At 35.7% G+C, this 23,284-nt stretch overlaps 1 protein-coding gene across 2 annotated transcripts in view; it reads left to right on the top strand.

The window, feature by feature from the left end:
• The window catches only part of LOC149780472 (GPI alpha-1,4-mannosyltransferase I, catalytic subunit-like), a 40,759-nt gene that overhangs the window by 12,668 nt on the left and 4,807 nt on the right, over nucleotides 1–23,284 (top strand). The window contains exons 4-6 of one of the 2 annotated variants that reach the window (XM_089937433.1): nucleotides 5,966–6,224; nucleotides 11,882–11,983; nucleotides 15,426–15,644. In XM_089937433.1, the coding sequence (XP_089793559.1) occupies nucleotides 5,966–6,224; nucleotides 11,882–11,983; nucleotides 15,426–15,644 (580 nt within the window). Of the gene's footprint in view, nucleotides 1–5,965; nucleotides 6,225–11,881; nucleotides 11,984–15,425; nucleotides 15,877–23,284 lie in introns of those variants that run through there. The other variant, XM_089937432.1, reaches the window with a different exon arrangement.

Here is a 23,284-nt window from a genome sequence, read left to right as displayed (position 1 = left end):
TCTCCGTTACGGATCACTGCCATCTTACCTCTGTCTGCGTCAGTTCGAGTCTTGGATTCAGCCAATGTGGGTATGTGAGAAAGCTTGCTAGTAGCTTCTTGTGGGTCGGTGGTTCTTTCCAGGGTTTTCCCGGGTTCTTCCTCCACCATTAATATTGGCCGCCATGTATGGCTTATTGTGTGCTGAAAAATGGCATAAAACCCAACAACAACAACAAATCCTCCAAAAATAAAAGGGACACACACAATTTAAAAGGCACAAAGAAAATACTTTATTCTACTTATTGCACTAGTAAAAGGGAGAGATGGCCTTATTTCCTTTGAGAGTTTTGCTAACCTAAATTTGTTGTCCGCACTACATTATCATCTTTTCCTTTGACACTTATATTATTGTTATAAGCACTTTATCAAGGGCTCAAGTAACCCACAAAAACATTTACATGTTTGAAATACCTGGTTCACTTGGAAAGAGCTGCACTATGGAACTTTCCATTCCAGATTTAACTTTAGTCTTCACTCGTTGTCTACCAGAGTTTGTTATAATAATTTAAATAACTTGAAATGCTTCTGTAAGCTTTGAAAGTTTTGATTGCCAGAACTGGTTTTAAAATTGAAATTAACTGCCATCAGAAAGAATTTAGTGACTTCAGCCATTGTCCAAGCCAACAGAAATGCGGACAGATGTGCACTAAATGAAAATGGATTATTTTAATTTTTCTCTAATGACAAAACATACTCATTGGGCACACACCTGTCAAGGGGGGGTGGACAGAAAGTCATGGTAAACTGCAATTCTGTACTTAAGGTTCAACACTGCTTATGCTATTTACAGTTTTTAAGTTTCAATATTTTTAGTATTTTCATCCTTCATTTACATTTGTCTCCATTACATAAATCCTAAATTGTTTAAGATATCTCTATGAATCTTAGAATACATATTAGAATAATGATCTAGATGTACCTTTTGCTATCCACAGTTCATTAGTTTCAGTATTTTGAATGTATTTGTATGTAGGTCCATCCCGCCATAAATAATGCACGCTTCTGTTTCCAACGCAAGACCTCAAAACTGTTTAAGATACATATTTTTAGACTTGGAACACATTAGATTAGTGATGTACATGTTCGTGTGCCTTTTGGGATTTAAAATTCTTCAGTTTCAGGATTCTTAGCATTGTAAATACAAACTTCCCCCATTTGTTGGAATCACTGACAAATTACTGTCTCCCAACAAATATTTTGGCATAGTGTGGGATGTAAATAACTGTTTTGTTTTGTATGCCCCACCAGCCACCAAGCCCATCTGGATATGTTATACAGAGGTAAAAATGTAATATGTATCACTATGTCTATCTCTCTGTCCATAAGCAGTTTCACTTATGGAGCATAACTCAAACGATTCAAAATATTTCAAACAAAGCACATGTCAAGTAAATTGTACAAAGTGTAAAAACAAAACACTGAACTGTTGGGTACTTTGACTAACAGTCTTTACATAAGTGGGGAACTTGGGAACAGTTGTAATGTCACTTTCAGCAGGAGTCTTTACATAAGTGGGGAACAGTTGTAAGGTCACTTTCAACAGGAGTCTTTACACAAGTGGTGAACTGGGGAACAATGGTAATGTCACTTTCAGCTGGACTCTTTACATAAGCAGGGAACTGTGGAACAGTTGTAATGTCACTTTCAGCTGGAGTCTTTACATAAGTGGGGAACTGTTGTACAGTGATAATGTCACTTTCATTAGGAGTCTTTACATAAGCAGGGAACTAGGGAACAGTGGTAATGTTACTTTCATTAGGAGTCTTTACATAAGCAGGGAACTAGGGAACAGTGGTAATGTCACTTTCATTAGGAGTCTTTATATAAGCAGGGAACTAGGGAACAGTGGTAATGTCACTTTCATTAGGAGTCTTTACATAAGCAGGGAACTGGGAACAGTGGTAATGTCACTTTCATTAGGAATCTTTACGTAATCAGGGAACTAGGGAACTGTGGTAACAGTGGTAATGTCACTTTCATTAGGAGTCTTTACATAAGCAGGGAACTAGGGAACAGTGGTAATGTCACTTTCATTAGGAGTCTTTACATAAGCAGGGAACTGGGAACAGTGGTAATGTCACTTTCATTAGGAATCTTTACATAAGCAGGGAACTAGGGAACTGTGGTAATGTCGCTTTCATTAGGAATCTTTACATAAGCAGGGAACTGGGGAACAGTGGTAATGTCACTTTCATTAGGAGTCTTTACATAAGCAGGGAACTAGGGAACAGTGTAATGTCACTTTCGTTAGGAATCTTTACATATGCAGGGAACTAGGGAACAGTGGTAATGTCACTTTCATTAGGAGTCTTTACATAAACAGGGAACTAGGGAACAGTGGTAATGTCACTTTCATTAGGAATCTTTACATAATCAGGGAACTAGGGAACTGTGGTAACAGTGGTAATGTCACTTTCATTAGGAGTCTTTACATAAGCAGGGAACTAGGGAACAGTGGTAATGTCACTTTCATTAGGAGTCTTTAGATAAGCAGGGAACTAGGGAACAGTGGTAATGTCACTTTCATTAGGAGTCTTTACATAAGCAGAGAACTAGGGAACAATGGTAATGTCACTTTCATTAGGAGTCTTTACTTTACATAAGCAGAGAACTGGGGAACAGTGGTAATGTCACTTTCATTAGGAGTCTTTACATAAGCAGGGAACTGGGGAACAGTGGTAATGTCACTTTCATTAGGAATCTTTACATAAGCAGGGAACTGGGGAACAGTGGTAATGTCACTTTCATTAGGAATCTTTACATAAGCAGGGAACTGGGGAACAGTGGTAATGTCACTTTCATTAGGAATCTTTACATAAGCAGGGAACTGGGGAACAGTGGTAATGTCACTTTCATTAGGAGTCTTTACATAAGCAGGGAACTGGGGATTAACAGTGGTAATGTCACTTTCATTAGGAGTCTTTACATAAGCAGGGAACTAGGGAACAGTGGTAATGTCACTTTCATTAGGAATCTTTACATAAGCAGGGAACTGGGGAACAGTGGTAATGTCACTTTCATTAGGAATCTTTACGTAATCAGGGAACTAGGGAACTGTGGTAACAGTGGTAATGTCACTTTCATTAGGAGTCTTTACATAAGCAGGGAACTAGGGAACAGTGGTAATGTCACTTTCATTAGGAGTCTTTACATAAGCAGGGAACTAGGGAACAGTGGTAATGTCACTTTCATTAGGAGTCTTTACATAAGCAGGGAACTAGGGAACAGTGGTAATGTCACTTTCATTAGGTGTCTTTACATAAGCAGGGAACTGGGAACAGTGGTAATGTCACTTTCATTAGGAATCTTTACATAAGCAGGGAACTAGGGAACTGTGGTAATGTCGCTTTCATTAGGAATCTTTACATAAGCAGGGAACTGGGGATTAACAGTGGTAATGTCACTTTCATTAGGAGTCTTTACATAAGCAGGGAACTAGGGAACAGTGTAATGTCACTTTCATTAGGAATCTTTACATAAGCAGGGAACTAGGGAACAGTGGTAATGTCACTTTCATTAGGAGTCTTTACATAAACAGGGAACTAAGGAACAGTGTAATGTCACTTTCATTAGGAATCTTTACATATGCAGGGAACTAGGGAACTGTGGTAACAGTGGTAATGTCACTTTCATTAGGAGTCTTTACATAAGCAGGGAACTAGGGAACAGTGGTAATGTCACTTTCATTAGGAGTCTTTACATAAGCAGGGAACTAGGGAACTGTGGTAATGTCACTTTCATTAGGAATCTTTACATAAGCAGGGAACTGGGGAACAGTGGTAATGTAACTTTCATTAGGAGTCTTTACATAAGCAGGGAACTGGGGAACAGTGGTAATGTAACTTTCATTAGGAGTCGTTATATAAACAGGGAACTAGGGAACAGTGGTAATGTAACTTACATTAGGAATCTTTACATAAGCAGGGAACTAGGGAACGATGGTAATATCATCTATGGATGCCTCTTTTTCAATTTATCAGTAGTCTGTTGAATGTTCAAATCGTGAATTATAGACATCAGAGTAAAATGGATATAAAATGATATCAGATTCAGGGGTCAAGCTAGGCTTGAATTTTAGGGAGAAGTGACTTCTCCTTTTGGACAGAACAAAGAGAAGTGAGAGCTCAACAGGGAGAAGTGGATGCGAGGCAAGAAATACAATATATATATAGTATATCTTATTTGAATTAAGCCCTCTGTATCTCAGTTTTCATCTTTGTATTTAACATTGGATTTAAACAATACTTTATTTTCAGGTAAAAAATTTTCTCGAGTTTTTTTTGGCCATATATGACTCTAAAAGAGAATAACAGAAACTACATTGTAATGCATTTTAACTGAGTAACCAGATAATGTTATTGTAATTGCAAGTACAAATGCTTAATCGTCTACCTATATTTTTTTATTTATTTTTTAAATACTTTCTAAAAGTTCACAATAATGTCACTTTGAATGATTTCTAAAAGCATTTGAAACAACCCCTGCATCATGTACATAAAGGTAAATGCACACTTGTCTTTAAATCATATTGTGTGTCCGGGGCCCCAAGTGGCCAAGTGGTCTAAAGCGCTCACTGTTCCGGATCACTGCCATCTCACCCCTGTCTGCGTGTGTTTGAGTCCAAGGCTCGGCTAGCGTGGGTACGTGGGAAAGCCTGCTAGTAGCTTCTCGTGGGTTGGTGGTTCTTCCCTGGGTTTTCCAGGGTTCTTCCTCCACCAGTTATACTGGCCGCCATGTATAGCCTATCTTGTGCTGAAAAATGGCGTTAAACCCTAGAACAACATATTGTGTGTCCTAATTTCTTTGTCGTGGATAAAACATTATCATAACTATTCATATATAACACACTAAAATGCATAAAGTTGCAGTCATGGCTCGTTTATAGTCTGTATATGAACCAAACCCTTCTTTCCAACCAAATCAACACAGACATGTGAGTGCATCTTTTTTTCAAAGGAGGTTTTTTGAAATACAAAACAATCACTTTATTTAGCTTCATTGCAACAGTTCATTGATAGAATTGCAAATTTATGGGTTTTTTTTTTATTTGTCAACATACTTTTACTAATTTTAGGCATTTGTTAAATAGTATCTGCTTCGCTACTTTTTTCCATATTTTCACAAATACAAGTCAAGTCAGGTAACAAACTTTTACCTTTTTACATTTCTGGCCTACATAATTGCATTTTAAAGTTAAGTCTTAATTTAATGTGTAGGCTTTGCTTTCTGTGAATTGTATATTTTTCTGAATCAATTTGCCTGATGATTTATGAAAACAATCTAATAAACTGTTACTTCACTGACATAGCAAAGTCCACCATTTTTCGCCATTACTGGTTCACTTAAAAGATTCAAATTAATTTTATTACAAAATAGTGCACAAGAGGCAGTTAAAATATCCGGATCACCGATTTTGATCTTAAAACACAAATTACTATTTACATACTACATGTATTGTTAAAGTTTCGAAACACAAGTTTGTATGATTTTATCATCAAAGGATCGGGCAGTGATACAGTTGGTAACTTTCTCGGGAAAGGGTTAATGGTCAATCAGCTATCAAAACACATGCCTGTGAATGTGCAAGAGTTTGTCAGTGTAATTGATATCAGAACTAGACCTAGCTACTGATGGCTTGATGAATACATTTCGCTACAACACTAGAACTAACCTGGCTATGATGAGGAGAGCATCTAAAAAGGTATGGTCATTCAGTGCACCTCTAAAAAAAACACAGGGCAAAATCGTTTTTGCTTTCCTAACATAAGAAAGCAAACTTTACATTTTTTTGGTGACTTAGTCTCACACTTTGCCTGGTAGCATGACCCCTGCAGATTATTAGTAATTTATTCATAAGTAAATTGATTTTATTACATTTCATACATTCTTAACAAAAGCTGGTCCTTAATTATTTTCCATTTCAGGCACGGATGGGACTTTTTATACCACACCTATTTGTACCACATTGTGAGGAAGGACATCCGACACAACTTCTCCATTTACTTTTATATGCTGTATCTCACCACCAGACTCAGTAATTCTGTCATCCTTGGACTACTTTGTTTTCTACCACAGTTTTTACTTCTTGTTGTGTTCTCCTTCAAATTCTACAGGGATCCACCCCTCGCATTTTTCCTCAATACTTTTGCATTTGTGATGCTAAACAAAGTTTGCACATCCCAGGTAAATTTGTTTTCATAGAGATATGGTTTCCTTTTTTTTAAGTTTATGCGAGTTAAATTTTGGGTTAATGAGAATAACCATTTCGGATATGCTTATCCCATGTGAATGTACTTGATGGCTTTTATTAGGTGTCATCATGGTTAAGATTTACACTGATGTCAGCTACATTTCACATCTACTAATGTGTGTTGTGATCTTTGAAATTATTCAATGCTTACCTGTCATATATTTTATATTTATCACAATAAACTGTGCATCCAAATGAAACAACATCGACCTAGACTAGTACCCTCTCCCAGCTTTAGTTTAGCCAATATGGCATGACAGGTCAGGAGTCTGCCATCAGACAGTATTTTTGCCAGAAATCTGTTGGTCAGTTTGGTCACATGGGGATATATTTATTTATTTATGTTGTGATGTATCACTGTAAAGTGGATGATGTCATTGTGATGTAACAGAACAGCTGTCACTTTTGCATTTAGACATACATGTTATCAGTCTAATCTAACTCTTTAGTCTCATCTAACACTTTAGCATTTAAACATACACACATTCTTAGTCTCATCTAACACTTTAGCAATTAGACATACATTCTTAGTCTCTTCTAACACTTTAGCAATTAGACATACATTCTTAGTCTCTTCTAACACTTTAGCAATTAGACATACATTCTTAGTCTCTTCTAACACTTTAGCATTTAGACATGCATTCTTAGTCTCTTCTAACACTTTAACATTTAGACATACATGCTAGTCTCATCTAACACTAGCATTTAGACATGCATTCTTAGTCTCTTCTGACACTTTAGCATTTAGACATACATTCTTTGTCTCATCTAACACTTTAGCAATTGGACATGCATTCTTAGTCTCATCTAACACTTTAACATTTAGACATGCATTCTTAGTCTCTTCTAACACTTTAGCAATTAGACATACATTCCTAGTCTCTTCTAACACTTTAGCAATTAGACATACATTCCTAGTCTCTTCTAACACTTTAGCATTTAGACATGCATTCTTAGTCTCTTCTAACACTTTAACATTTAGACATACATGCTAGTCTCATCTAACACTAGCATTTAGACATGCATTCTTAGTCTCTTCTGACACTTTAGCATTTAGACATACATTCTTTGTCTCATCTGACATTAGCATTTAGACATACATTCTTTGTCTCATCTAACACTCGTATTTAGACATACATTCTTAGTCTCATCTAACACCACTATTTAGACATACATTCTTAGTCTCATCTGACATGAGCATTTAGACATCTGACACCAGTATTTAGATATACACACATTCTTAGTCTCATCTAACATGAACATTTAGACATACATTCTTAGTCTCATCTAACATGAGCATTTACACATACATTCTTTGTCTCATCTAACATGAGCATTTACGCATGCATTCATCTCATCTAACACCAGTATTTAGACATATATTCTTAGTCCCATGTAACATGAGCATTTAGACATACATTCTTAGTCTCATCTAACATGAGCATTTACACATACATTCTTTGTCTCATCTAACATAAGCATTTACGCATGCATTCATCTCATCTAACACCAGTATTTAGACATATATTCTTAGTCTCATGTAACATGAGCATTTAGACATACATTCTTAGTCTCATCTAACATGAGCATTTAGACATACATTCTTAGTCTCATCTGACATGAGCATATAGACAAACATTCTTAGTCTCATCTGACATGAGCATTTAGACATATTTTTTGTCTCATCTAACACTCGCATTTAGACATACATTCTTAGTCTCATCTAACATGAGCATTGAGACATACATTCTTAGTCTCATCTAACATGAGCATTTAGACATACATTCTTTGTTTCATCTAACACTCACATTTAGACATGCATTCATCATCTCATCTAACACCAGTATTTAGACATATATTCTTAGTCTCATCTAACATGAGCATTTAGACATACATTCTTAGTCTCATCTAACACCAGTATTTAGACATACATTCTTAGTCTCATCTGACATGAGCATTGAGACATACATTCTTAGTCTCCTCTAACACCAGTATTTAGACATACATTCTTAGTCTCATCTAACATGAGCATTGAGACATACATTCTTAGTCTTGTCTAACATGAGCATTTAGACATACATTCTTTGTTGCATCTAACACTCACATTTAGACATGCATTCATCATCTCATCTAACACCAGTATTTAGACATATATTCTTAGTCTCATCTAACATGAGCATTTAGACATACATTCTTAGTCTCATCTAACACCAGTATTTAGACATACATTCTTAGTCTCATCTGACATGAGCATTGAGACATACATTCTTAGTCTCATCTAACACCAGTATTTAGACATACATTCTTAGTCTCATCTGACATGAGCATTGAGACATACATTCTTAGTCTCATCTAACATCAGTATTTAGACATACATTCTTAGTCTCATCTGACATGAGCATTGAGATATACATTCTTTGTCTCATCTAACACCAGTATTTAGATATACATTTTTAGTCTCATCTAACACTTGCATTTAGACATACATTCTTAGTCTTATCTATCATGAGCATTTAGACATGCATTCATAGTCTCATCTAACATGAGCATTTAGACATACATTCTTGGTCTCATCTAACATGAGCATTTAGACATACATTCTTTGTCTCGTCTAACACTTTAGCATGTTCTGGATTGATGACTGTATAATTTGTATGATTGTGGAGTTGGTTTAATTTACATGATATTTTAGTTTGTATAATATACATGATTGTGGGATTTGTATAATTTACATGACTGGGGGATTTGTTTAATACTGTATTTTCATATATGAATTATTTAAATGTGTGTTTCATGCACTATCTTCATACTTCTATGGAAATCCCCTCAAGAACAATGTGTTTTAGGTATGTATCATATACCAATTGTATTGTTTCAGCAAAAAGATCCTGACCTGTCTCTCGTTTTACTCGAGACACTGAACTAGTCAAGCATAAACCCAGATCTGCCACTCCATAATGCATTGGCAAGTCAGGGTTTTCGTTTTATTTTCAGCTTGTTGATTCAAATCTGGTGGTATAATATGTGATAGCAGATTGTTTTTCTGTTGTTTGTAATTTTATGTGCCTTATTCGGAAGTTATACAGCACTAAATACACTGACTTATAAGACTGTTTGACTTTACTTGACACCCTTTGTAGTGCTGTAACAAGCAATTTCTCTTTGATCCGCCTATAAGTAGGGGTCTGTTTTGCAAGTCAGATCCATGTGTAAAGGGTGACTTCTCATCTGTGAGTCAAGAGTCAAACTGGATGGATAAATATATAGGATAAACAAAAGCAAAAGCAGTGTATAAAAATAAGATTATATGTGTAATACTGAGTGGAATATGTCACAAATAAATTGACAACTTACATTATGTGCATCCACATGTAAGAAAAACCATACCCAAAAAAACCTATGCTACTTGAAATTTTTATATCCATTGATATGATAAATCCATTCTATTTTAGGTCACGTGCAAGTATAAAAATAATAGTCCATATTCACAGTATCAGTAATGTGTTAATTCTGTACATACCAGTTATCTTACAAGTAAACATTGAAAGTAAAGTCTACACTTATGTGATTCATGGTATCCATTAAAGGTAACTAATAGCATCAGTTTCGAACCTCAAGAATTCATCTCATCATCTGTGTCAGGAAATAAAGTTCTGAAGTCTGCCATCATTGTCTGGTCATTATAAACACTGACTCCAATTATTTTATTGTCATCAGTGGGTAATTATGTGGAGACTGAGCTTGCGCTCTGTAATTGACACCGTGATCATACAGTTTGTGAAATGTATTGAAGGAAATAATGCAGCTGAACAGGTGTCACTTATGTGACATAAACAGACATGCATAACAAGTTGTTTGACTCTACTTGACACTGAATAAGTATCGGATTTGCAGCTCGATCAAAGGATTGTTAACTGGGGAAACAAAGCAGGTACTGCCATTAGATACTAATGTCTTATCAGTCCAAATGCACTGGCAGATAACTTGGAACTGTTTCCTTGGGAATTTGATCTAGCTTATGAAATAGACAAATATAAATCAAATAAAAACTTTTATTGCATTGAACACACAGTATTTATTGCACAGTAGACAACATTCATAGACACTTCACTTTGTAGTGAAGAATATTTAAATTAATATTTTCAAATTAAATCCAAATAACTGAAGATACAAGTATTGTATAATGAATGCCATAATGAAACAGAAGAACACAGTGCATTTCTTGATGGGAGTAGTAGCATGAAAACAAAAAAAATATTTGATTTGACAGTATTTCACGCATACTGAAAAATTTAGTGTTGCAATATTACCCCCAGATTATTTTTTTTTAAATCAGATGTCATGCTTATATGACAATCTGTACTCTGCATGAATAAAATTTTCAGAAATTAAGACACATATATATATATATATATATATATATATATATATATATATATATATATATATATATATATATATATATATATATATATATACAGTATGTTTATTTCTTGGATATAAAATGAATATATATTCCAGGATCAGTGTGTATGAGCTGAGACGTATCCAGTATCAAAATAGAGCCCTTCTAAATAGTGTTTACTTGAACTAAATTAATAGCTTTAGTAGTTCCTAATAATGCCATTTGTTTTACAATGGTCATATATCATTTAATATACCCACTTTAAAATGTGAATATTTTCAAATAACTCCACCTTTACATGTGAACATCTTCCAGAAAACTCCCTGTGGGTTCTATGTGAACATCTTGCAAATAACTCGGTGGATGCTGGGTGAACATCTGAACAACACCCTGTGGGTTACGGATGTATTAACTGGTATGTCAGCCTCTGAACCAAAAGAGCATTGGTTCAGATCCTAGCAATGGATCGGTCTACCACATTAAATAACCCATTTTTGTTGCTGTGCTGTAAAATCCAAACCAAACCAATCTTCCAAAATAATCAAGGACAAAAACTAAGATTGTATCTCTGTGCTATTGGGCTTGTTTGTTCTTGTAACTTTAAAAAAAGAAGGAAAGAAAGACATTTATCCATTTCACTTTTATATTTTTTTAACATGGGCACTGATAATTATTCAAATTTTGGATGAAAACTTTCTAGTTGACAGAGAGAGAAATAGTGTGTGATTTGGATTTTTAACGTAGCTTTAACAATTTTTTTGTCATATCACTATGTCTGCAGTGTAGCAGTTTATAGTGATCTCTAGCACTGGAGCATCATGCCGCAGACATGTAGCAGGGTTTCCATGGGTCTTGGAATCCTGGAAAAGTTTTGGAATTTGAAAAATAACTTTCAAGGGCCTTGAAATTATGGAATCTGTCAAAACCTTGTAAAGTTTTAGAACGTCATTGAATTTCTGACAATGGAGTTCAAAACTTTGATAACTTAATTTCATAGAGTGCCAAGCATCGATTAAAACAATTCTTCCAAGCACAACACAATTATGATTGATAAACAGTTTCATTTCATAGATATTGTAGACTTTGTGGTCCTTGAGTTTTGTTCAGTCTGCAGGAACCCTGTAGTTAGATATACAAGTTTGAAACATATTCAGTTATAAATTAAGGTATGTTCTGTTCTTTCAGTATTTTCTGTGGTACCTGGGCCTGTTACCTGTGATATATCCAAATCTATATATATCCTTTAGAAAAGCAGTAGCAGTTCTTTTTCTTTGGTTTGTTGGTCAGGTAAGCCATCTTGGGAGATTTGCCCAGTTTCAAATCACAATACAATCAAAGAATATTCTAGAATACCTGTATTTGAGTCGCTTGCATCGAGATTCTGTTACCTAGTTAAAGCACCTGGACATTTAATTACTCATCCTCCAAAGATTAATTGGTTTCTACGTTCTCCACTAAATAGCCCACCTGCAGATATCTGAACATGTAAGTATGCTTTATAAGTTTTTAGGATCTTAAAATTAGTCATTTTTAACAAAAGGAGCAAAAGAAAACTCCGCTTTTAAAGGTGCGATCAAATAGTTTACAAAAAAAATATGTACAAATGTTTTGGATTATGGAATAAAGACTCTTGTAACAATTTCCATTTCATGTAGTTGTGACTTTTTTTTATTTTGAAAATTAATATGGACAGTTACATGTACTTATATCCTTGCAACTGTCATGTCAAAATATTAAAGTCTGTAACTTTTTCTTGCCTTTGATCTGCCAGAACAGTAACATAAAATGCAGAGCTGAGCTAGATTTTAGTTATATCAAACGCTTACAGAGTTCAGAAACCAGGTACAGAAGTTCTGTTGTCTTCTGCAGGCAAATAGATGAGGTTTTGTAAGGCATGAACATGAATATTTCTGGTGTTAATGTACAGACTGATCTCCACCTGCTCTTGGCACTAGCGGTCTGCATGAAGGGAAAAACAGAAAAAGCTCCACTCCTTGATATTTTATTGGAGAAGACCAGATAATATAGAGGAAAGAAGAAAGCAAAATATATATGATACAAGTAAAAGGAACCATAAGCAAACACTTAAAATTTATTTTCATCTCAGATATTAATAGCAATAATATATTACCTGTTTTTATTACATTGCTTTCACTTTTCCTGGTGCTAGGCTCCAGTCCAAGGCGTATTTCCACCTCCATTTCATAATTGGGTTCATAGATAAAAAATAGTCATAGTCCCAGTCTTTCATCACTTCTATTATTCAGACTATTGTCCATCTTTGACTTGGACTTTGTGGTTATCACACACAATTTATGTTTGTGTTGGCATAATAGCCAGTCATATTTAATCTTTTTTCCCAAAATAGTTACATGTTTTAAATGTTGTGTCCCCATTTGTTTATTAAGACCTGTGCATTGTTTGTACATTTTTATCTCATTCATTACCAGTGTTTGGATAGAAATAACTCATTTCAGATTTGTTCTAGTTGTTTTGTTATTTTATTTTTCTTGCAGCCTTTCAGAATGCCACAAAAGTTTGGCAAATGCATCCATAAGAAGGCTGCTTAGAACAATCACCCCAACTGCTTGGCATTTATTAAGTACAATCGCATGGATGTATCTTCTTTCTGTGCATTGTGCTCAGATGAAGTGTGGGATTTGGCAGAAATCTGCTGCTCCTGTAGTGGCAGAAAAAGGACCCACATTCTCTTTGTAGAAGCCACTCTGATCTTGAAAGGGTTCAATAGCACTTCCCAGTAAAAAGAATTAGCCAGTACCAGTGAGCAAGACATCCTTTCTGACAAAGTAAAAACCCCACTGTCATCTTAACTCACTCTGTGTCCAGTCAAGGTGGTCTAGATCATTGGATGGGGTAGGGACTTCTTGAGCAAGCCTCCACTAGATCATTGGATGGGGTAGGGACTTCTTGAGCAAGCCGCCACTAGATCATTGGATGGGTTAAGGACTTCTTGAGCAAGCCTCCATCACCTGAATGTCATTGGCTGTTGACTCACCAGGGCAATAGATGCAGATCACTGGGTTTAGCCAACAAACACCAGTTATTGGGCACCAGGTACAGGTCGGAAATTATTTTCAGCTGTGCGTTAGGGGTTCCCATTATCTGGTAATTAGAGGACTACTTGAGAAACCATGTTCTCAGATGTACAGTATCTGAACAATGAGACCAGTCATTTGGGTGAAAGTCATTGACTTATCTTGCACCCCATCTCTGATGTCCTTTCAATCTCCGTCCTACTTTAAGGACATTACTCCAGGTGATGAGAGTGACTAGGCCTTGGACTGGAACTATGCCTTCAGTTATTAATTGGAGGAAGAAATTCACCTTGGACTGGTGACTATAACGCCAGATAAAGTAAGAAATTCACCTTGGACTGGTGACTATAACGCCAGATAAAGTAAGAAATTCACCTTGGACTGATGACTATAATATTAGATAAAGTAAGAAATTCACCTTGGACTGGTGACTATAACACCAGATAAAGTAAGAAATTCACCTTGGACTGGTGACTATAACACCAGATAAAGTAAGAAATTCACCTTGGACTGGTGACTATAACACCAGATAAAGTAAGAAATTCACCTTGGACTGGTGACTATAACACCAGATAAAGTAAGAAATTCACCTTGGACTGATGACTATAATATTAGATAAAGTAAGAAATTCACCTTGGACTGCTGACTATAACACCAGATAAAGTAAGAAATTCACCCTGGACTGATGACTATAATGCCAGATAAAGTAAGAAATTCACCTTGGAGTGATGACTATAATACCAGATAAAGTAAGAAATTCACCTTGTAGTGATGACTATAATACCAGATAAAGTAAGAAATTCACCTTGGACTGATGACTATAATACCAGATAAAGTAAGAAATTCACCTTGTAGTGATGACTATAATACCAGATAAAGTAAGAAATTCACCTTGGACTGATGACTATAATACCAGATAAAGTAAGAAATTCACCTTGGACTGATGACTATAATACCAGATAAAGTAAGAAATTCACCTTGGACTGATGACTATAATACCAGATAATGTAAGAAATTCACCTTGGACTGATGACTATAATATTAGATAAAGTAAGAAATTCACCTTGGACTGATGACTATAATACCAGATAAAGTAAGAAATTCACCTTGGACTGATGACTATAATACCAGATAAAGTAAGAAATTCACCTTGGACTGATGACTATAATGCCAGATAAAGTAAAATCAAAAACATTATTAATAGGTAAAGTATTACTACTGTTTAAGTCTGTAATTAAAAAAGTGGAAGTTTTTGCTTTGTTTTCTTGTATTTGTATATTTTTTTAAAATTTCTTTCTTGCCATTGTTTTATCCAAACAACCCAAACACATATCAAGAGGTGGATCTTATTAAGCTGTTCACTTAATGCAGGTGGCTGAAAGCAGGCAGACTGTCAGTCTAGAGAGTGATTCCGGTTACAAGTGACATATAGGATGCATTGACCTGTAACCATTTTTAGCACTCATACATTAAACAGACTAATTAATAGGTAAGTGCTGTATTACTTTAAATTAGAAAGGGTATAGCTCAAATATTCACTATATCTTTTACAATCTCTCTTCCAAATTTTATCCATGCCTCAAAATTTATGTTGTATCTATGCAAGCATTGCAGGCGATCATTATCAGCCCTCAGTTTAAGATCAGTTTTACATTAGTTCTATATTGTTTCAGGGAATATGGTTGTTTCCTGCCTATCTACTGGAGTTTGAGGGACAAAACACCTTCCTTTTCATCTGGCTGGCAGGAATCCTCTTTTTTCTGATCAATGTGTACATCTTACTGACAGTGATTGCTGCTGTCTCACATTCCTCACGTCCATGTTGGTCTCACACACCTGCACACCATGATCAGCTGTCGACATCTCATTACCAAAAGAAGTTACTGAAGAAGGTTAAGATGACTTGAATCCAAAGATTTAGAATGAAGTTATATATTTGTAATGCATCGCCTAATGTCCACTTTGTATTGATCAACTACTGACAGTAACAGTTAACCATTTATAATTAGAAGGCCATCAAGTTTAGGTTTAGATTTGTAATCTATTTTTAAATGTCCATACTATGTATTATTTACTATTATAAAAATTACAGAAAGTATTAGCATTAAAATCTGTATTTCACAATCTTTGTCTCTTATATTAGCAATTACAGATCAAAAGTTGTTCTTTCCTCCATTTTTTTCTCCAATATCCTGACCTTTGATTTAAACAGATGTTGAAATTGTTGCAAGTTTACTTATGACTGGTCCAGTAAAATGTTGTTGTTGTTATAGGGTTTAGTACCATTTTTTCAGCACAGGATGGGCTATACGTGATGGCCAGTGTCAATGGTGGAGGAAAAACAGGAAAACCCCATAAAGAACAATCAACTCATAAGAAGCTACTGGCAAGCTTTCTCACATACCCACATTGGCCGAACCTGAGACTCCAACCCAAGCAAAGGTGAGATGACAATGATCCGTAACGGATTCACTCAGGGCCCCCCAGTAAACTGTACTTGGCATTCAGAGAAGGCATTATCAGTGTGTAATAGTCACTTCTAAATTCTATTTAGAAATGTGTATTGTTTTCATAGTAACTCTGTGAGTAAGCATAGTACCCTAGCATGTTTGTTTTGTTTTTGTTTCTTATAGAAAAACTGCCATCCCAGGGTTCCAGATTTGCTTAATTGAAACATCGGTAACATTAATCACTGTGTCATCGTATGGCAATTTTCTCAAGCAGAGGACACTGCTTATTACAAATTTTAAGATTTCTCCCAAACTGTTCACCTGTGAATATATAACAAAATATTAGAACTAGATCCAACCCAACTTTTACCAGCTGAGAAGACTTGCAGGATACCTGGGTTAGTGCTAGAATTTACAAATTGGTTTCCACTTTTCAAAAGCACATTGCAGAAGTAGATGTGAAAATCTGCCAACAAGGCTCTAAATTCTTATTTACCAAATATTTGTATTTATTAAAATGAATCGGTGAGAATTTTTCATTGACATTGGTGGTTTTGATGATTGGTAGTTCCAGTCTCCAAAGACGGCATGTAATATGGCATAAGGGGGATTATTTGGCTTATTTCATATTTAGGACAAACTGCATAAACCCTGATCTGCCAGTGCATTATATTATGGTTTTTATGTGTGTGCTGCTTGTAGTTGGGTATATATTTAATATGCAAGAACATACACAGTATATTTATCTCCCAGTTCTCTGATGGCATAAAATGATTTGGTTAGAATCCATGTTAAGAAGCTGCAGTTTAGGTTTCCTTATGCTTACCAGAAATGAATTCATTTTTGTTTTCATAAACAAAGGAACATTTCTTTCTCTCTATACTGGATGTCCTTCACTGGTATTAAAATAATTAGGGCACTGTCCAGCTACCTAATTAAGTTCCATATTGCACACTTTGAAGTTGGTGGCCCTGAGTGGTCTAAAGCTCTCTCCGTTATGGATCACTGCCTTCTCACCTCTGTCGTCGTGGGTTCGATCTAGGATTTGGCCAACGTGGGTATTTGAGAAAGCTTGCCAATAGCTTCTCATGGGTCAGTGCTTCTTCCCGGGGTTTTCCCCGGTTCTTCCTTCACTATTAATATTGGCTGCCATGCATAGCCTATCGTGTGCTGAAAAATGGCATTAAACATAACAACAACAACAACAACAACAACAACTTTGAAGTTGGTGACCAAATTTACTCAATTCCTCCACAAGATGTTTTACTGTAGAATATAATAATTAATGCAGTAGACATCCCCATACACTTTCTTTTCTGAAAGCTTCATTGTTTTTACTACAATTAATTTATCACTTTCATCTGTCTTTGTTGAGGAGTTTACTGTTTCAGATCCAACAAATGTTATGTTTTTCTTTACCATTCAGGATATGTTCTTATGTGGTATATTATAATTCAGACATAATCCATGGTTATTGAAACTAACATACTAAAAATTAATTCATTTAATTATAATAATAATAATAATATTAATAGTAGTAGTAATAAAATAATAAATAACTTAATAATTAAAGGTTAATAAGTGTGGGAATCAGTTAATAATGATAATAAAAAGATCTAGCTCAACTAGTGCAAGCCAATAAGATTCCTCTCTTCTACTAAGTGGTTCAACTCATACGGGTCAATACAATTTTAGTTTAAGCGGGAGATCATGGGTTTGATTCCCGGGCGAGTCATACCAAAGACTTACAAAAATGATACTAACAGCTGCCTCGCTAGGTGCTCAGCATTAAGAAGTTAGTGTTAGGACTGGTTGGTCTGGTGTCAGGATAATGTAACTGGATGGGACATATGCTACATGTCTGCGGCATGATGCCCCAGTGCTAGACATCAGTATAAACTGACACACTATAGACATCATAGCGATATGACTGAATTTTTTTTAAAGCTACATGAAAAATCATAATCACACACACAATTTTAGTTTACTGAAAAGTGTCTCCTTCCCTACTTAAAGAAATATTTCTTATGTAACAAAACAATTATTACAGTTTACACCTCAACAAATTACAGCTTAACCATAAATTTTTCTGAGCTCTCACCCGATACAGTGTGTTCTCAGTGGGATTAAATATTTTTGGCAAAATCTATTTGAACCATTTCCACTGAAAAGTTTTCTGTTGTGTGTTAACCATATTTAATCTGTTTCCTATGATTTTCTTGAAGGAACTTTGCTTTCATCCTTATCTTTGTTTATTTTATGGCATAAAACAATTTAGACAATACTTGCTTGAAAGACTTGGGTAGATTACAATGGAGTGAATTTACCAACAAATGGTCCCAACATTTTCCCCCCATTTCCTTGACAATCAGATAACAAGCATTATCATTCCCGAATGGTTATGACCAGTTGCTGATATCTTTGGCCTTTTTCCTTCAATGGTCATCATGTTTTCTGTTGGTATAAAATAATTTGGCCAGTATCATAAACATATGCTCCCCATATACAATGGTGGGTAATGTTATCCATAATTATATGGCTTCCATATTCTGAGGATTAATGTGTAAAAAAAAAACTAAATGTTTTAGCAAAACTGGTGTAGATGGTGGATAAAGAGAATACTGATGGTGATTCTTAAATTGATGCAATCTTCTCCTTTTGCCTTGACTGTTGTTCTCTTTGGGCAAGACTTTTCCAAGTAACCATCTTTTTCTGATATTGCCAATGAGCTTGATTGTGATAAAAATCTGGTCAAACCATTACACTTAGAAAAAATCCATTCTGCATGAACACATGGCAAAGGAGGTGTTTCAGATTCATCGGCAGTATTGTTATCAACATGTTGTCTTCCAAGCATTCTTCTGGACTGAAGCAGAAAAGCTGCTGTGCACTGCTTGTTGGCATCTGTTTCAGCAGCCAACTGATTCATTGATCCATCATTTGTATTATTGACTTGGTATTGGGCAGGAGAAGAATTAGCTGGACATTTTGGAGATTGTCCACACGTCTGCCGAACAATTATCTACAAGCAAGGCAAATTTTCTTCCATGCATTTTGATCTTTCTGACAAGTTTCCATATCCAATCCATAAAAAGGTAAGTCGTCATCGAAGCTTCGTGTTTGAGTGGTAATTCACCGGAAGATGGTATAGTCTTAAAACAGCAACGCCTCATAAATTTGCCAATAATGAAGCAGCATTTTGTCATTGCCAATCATTTTTGATTTGAAAAGAATAAAAATGTAGTTGACTTCTGATGTAATATGTCTTGTCTGGAATCCACTTAAAGAAGAAAGCTATTTCATCCGCATTGTGTATATACACTTACTTATCATTGTGCAAGATATCTTTAAGTTTGGCTGTCAGCTATGATGTTTCTGCTGACTTGGCTTCTTCACAGATATTTTCATGAATGATGGGGTGATGAAACTTTAAAGTTACTGATCCATCCACTTGGGGGGGGGGGGCCGAGTGGTCTAAAGCGCTCTCCGTTACGGATCACTGGCATCTCACCTCTGTCTGTGTGAGGTCAAGTCTCGGATTCAGCCAATGTGGGTATGTGAGAAAGCTTGCCAGTAGCTTCTCGTGGGTTGGTGGTTCTTTCTGGGGTTTTCCCAGGTTCTTCCTCCACCATTAATACTGGCCGCCATGTATAGCCTATCGTGTGCTGAAAAATGGCATTAAACCCCACAACAACAACAACAACAACAACCATCACTTTAAGCACTGAAGTTCTCCACACCAGGTTCTTTAGGAAATCTTTTGCTTGATAATTATGTCACAATCTGTGGTTACGGTATACTTTTCGATGTAGCTTTCGTTAATTCATTTTGCTGTGGCCTCCATGGGTTCAAATTTAGTAGTTGTCTGCTTTTGCTTCTTTTTTGGCAGGGAGTGCAGTTACCTTTAATGTAATCTTTCTTTCCAGGCTTGTCAGCTTTCATCCATCCTGACAGAGTGTTATGTTTAAATGAAAATGTTTCGATCACGTCTTTATGAGATTCTCCAACTTCAACTTCTTTAATGGCCAGATATTTAATTTCAAGAGACTAAATTTAATTTGTTTGATGCCACCTTTTTAGCCATTGTAAAAATAAAGGAAACTTTCATGGCACAGTAAACGTGTTCCAATCTTTTATCACTATAGAAAATGCAACAGTAGGTCAGATTCTTTTGCTTTTATTAAAGTTTAGTGATGACTTCTTTTGATGATGCTTCCATTATATTTATTGAAGATGGTTGCCAGCTTGCTTTGATGAAGGGTGCATACATTACTGAAGTCACAGCAATAGGCCAACTTTGGAGAACAATATATACGTCAGACCTGGCAGCTGGTCAACATAAACAATTAGAAGACAAAGGATTTGCTCAGACTGAGTCTTAGGGATAATGTCAACATACATTTTTTATCTCAACATCAACATAAGCACAACAAATTTGGTCGTAACAAGAGACCATGGGCACAGGTCATTAATTTTTTGATGACATAGGCAGTTTTTCAAGAGGTAATGTCGATATAAGTGGGTAGAACTTTAATTGCTATGTGTACCAGGCCTGCTATAGACTAGGCATTATTTAATATACAAGTGCAGGCATAGTATATTTATCTATGTACAACATGTTTCCTGGTAGCATAAAATAATCTAGGCAGAATCTATGTCAAGCAGTTACTGCAAGGCTTATTTATAAGAACCACAAATGAACTGACTTCTTTTGCCTCAACCTTTTAGAACTTTTCTGACTCCCTATACCATATTTTCTCCCATGGTATGAAAATAATTCGGGCAGTATTCAATTTGACAAATACATTATCAAGTTCCAAATGCATGATCAGTAAAACACAATCTTGTCTTTATTGTTTTATTGCATACATTGAAGTTAGTACCTAAACTTACCCAGTTCCTTCACATGATGTTTTACTGGTGAATAACTCCATTTGTTATAAATTAACTGTTTTATGCCATGTGATTGTAAACGGTCAAGTGATACTGGAATTTTGTTACAAATGAGTAAATTTTGGGGCTTACTTTCAGTTTCCAATTGGTTTTCAGGTCTTTTTTGTCGTTGTTGTTGTTGTCGGGTTTAACGCCATTTTTCAGCACAAGATAAGCTATACATGGTGGCCAGTATAAATGGTAGAGGAAGAACCTGAGAAAACCTCAGAAAGAACCACCAACCCATGAGAAGCTACTAGCAGGCTTTTTTATATACCCACATTGACCGAATCTGAGACTTGAACCCACATAGACAAAGGTGAGATGGCAGTGATCAGTAACAGTGAGCGCTTTAGACCATTTGGCCACTCCGGGCCCCAGTCTTTTTTGTAAAGCTTTGCCTATATCCTCTCCGTACAAGATGATATTGACAACAACCCTACCCAACTGTGACTTCGGACCATTCTTTATAACAGCAGCTAAAATCTCAGAAAACATTGCAATCACAGTTCCTTCCTATGTCCAAACACTCACCAGTGCTCTTGCGGAGCACCAATTGGCAGGCTTTAAGAGAAACTGTACCTTCATAAAGTAGTGCATTTTTGCTTGGCATCATGTTTTCCATCTTTGCTAGTCATGTTTCTGATATGTAGATAGGTTTAACATACCAGAACCGCTAGCAAAATGAATATTTTCAAACAACTGGTCATAGGATCTAACAACTTGTCTCTAAAACTGGATTTTACTTTTTTGAGGGGTGGGTGGGAGTGGATCATATTGCATAGAAAGGATAAACAATGAATGCTAAACACATTAAGTATATTTGCTCAATAATAAAATCACGGTGAGCCTCATCAGCTCTTGTATTGTGATTATGTATGGGACTGATCATCTTTGCTTTCCAAAGGTGTTTAATACACTTAAATGCACATTCTGTGTTCTTTGCAGTTGGACTTGTATGTGAGTATAAACAAACAGTGCAAGTATAATGTCTGGACTACTTTCAAATCTTCAGATATTGACCATAATACCGGTAAGTGCTCCATTTCACAGTAATTGACAAAAAAGTGCAAGATAGTTTCTTTCCCAAAATTATTTTGCCATGCTGTAACTCAGTAAGGACAATAACTCGTACAAAAATCAAGGAAGCAAAACAATTTGCTGTGCATCTTCAGGTGATGACCAGGATACCTACCAAGCTTCTCAGTGATCCATAAAAAAAAACCTGCAAGACCTGTTGTGTTAACACAATTGCATTCATCAAAAATGGACAATAACGTTTAGCAAAAATTGTGAGAGCAAATTTTGGGTGTCAGATCAGCACCATTTTCATTTATTAAATGAACTACTTATCACATGAAGCTTTTTGCCAAATACGATGATCCATGTAGGAGGAGTAGCAATAACAAAAGTGTCAAAATGGCTACAATTGTGTTAATTCTGGAAGTCAGACTGGCACCATTTTAATCTAGAACCATCTAGAGGCCACAGATTCTCAGGTAAAAGCTCTATGTAAATATGACTTTCTGTTCAGGAGTAGTGATAACAAGATTGTCAAGATAACATGCAATTGTGCCATATTGGTTTTCAAACTGTCACCATTTTCATGTCACTCCAACTAAATACCACAAGAAAACATCTGATTAAAAACCCACGTTTATGTTAGTGAGGAGTGGTGATGACAATATTTTCATCATGGCCACTATGGTGATTATAGAGAAGGTCAGATCATGACCATTTTCAATTTGGACAAACTAAACATCATAAGTCTTCCAGAGAAAACTACATATCAATATGCATTTCCTTTTTGGAGGAGTAGCAATAGCAAGATTCTAAAAATGGCAGCCTTTTATTAGAAAGAGATTGGCACCATTTTTATTTAGGACCAACTAGACATTGTAAGTCCTTTAGTGAAAACTGCGTTGACATGACTAATCATTCCTCCGGAGTAGCAGTAACAAAATTGTTAAGATGGCCACTGTGACAGCTATATTGGATGTCCTAGCAACACCAGTTTATTTAGACCATGGGATGAATGTAAAGTTTCATGGCAATCCACCCAGTAGTTTAGGAGGAGTAGAAATAACAAACGGACTGACAGATGTCAAACAATGGATGATGGACAATGGGCAGTTGACCATCCCACGAGC

The sequence above is a fragment of the Sinohyriopsis cumingii genome, chromosome 16 (genome assembly GCF_028554795.1).
Source record: "Sinohyriopsis cumingii isolate HCF-2022 chromosome 16, ASM2855479v2, whole genome shotgun sequence".
NCBI classification, from domain to species: domain Eukaryota; kingdom Metazoa; phylum Mollusca; class Bivalvia; order Unionida; family Unionidae; genus Sinohyriopsis; species Sinohyriopsis cumingii.
This window is presented reverse-complemented; position numbering and strand designations above follow the sequence as displayed.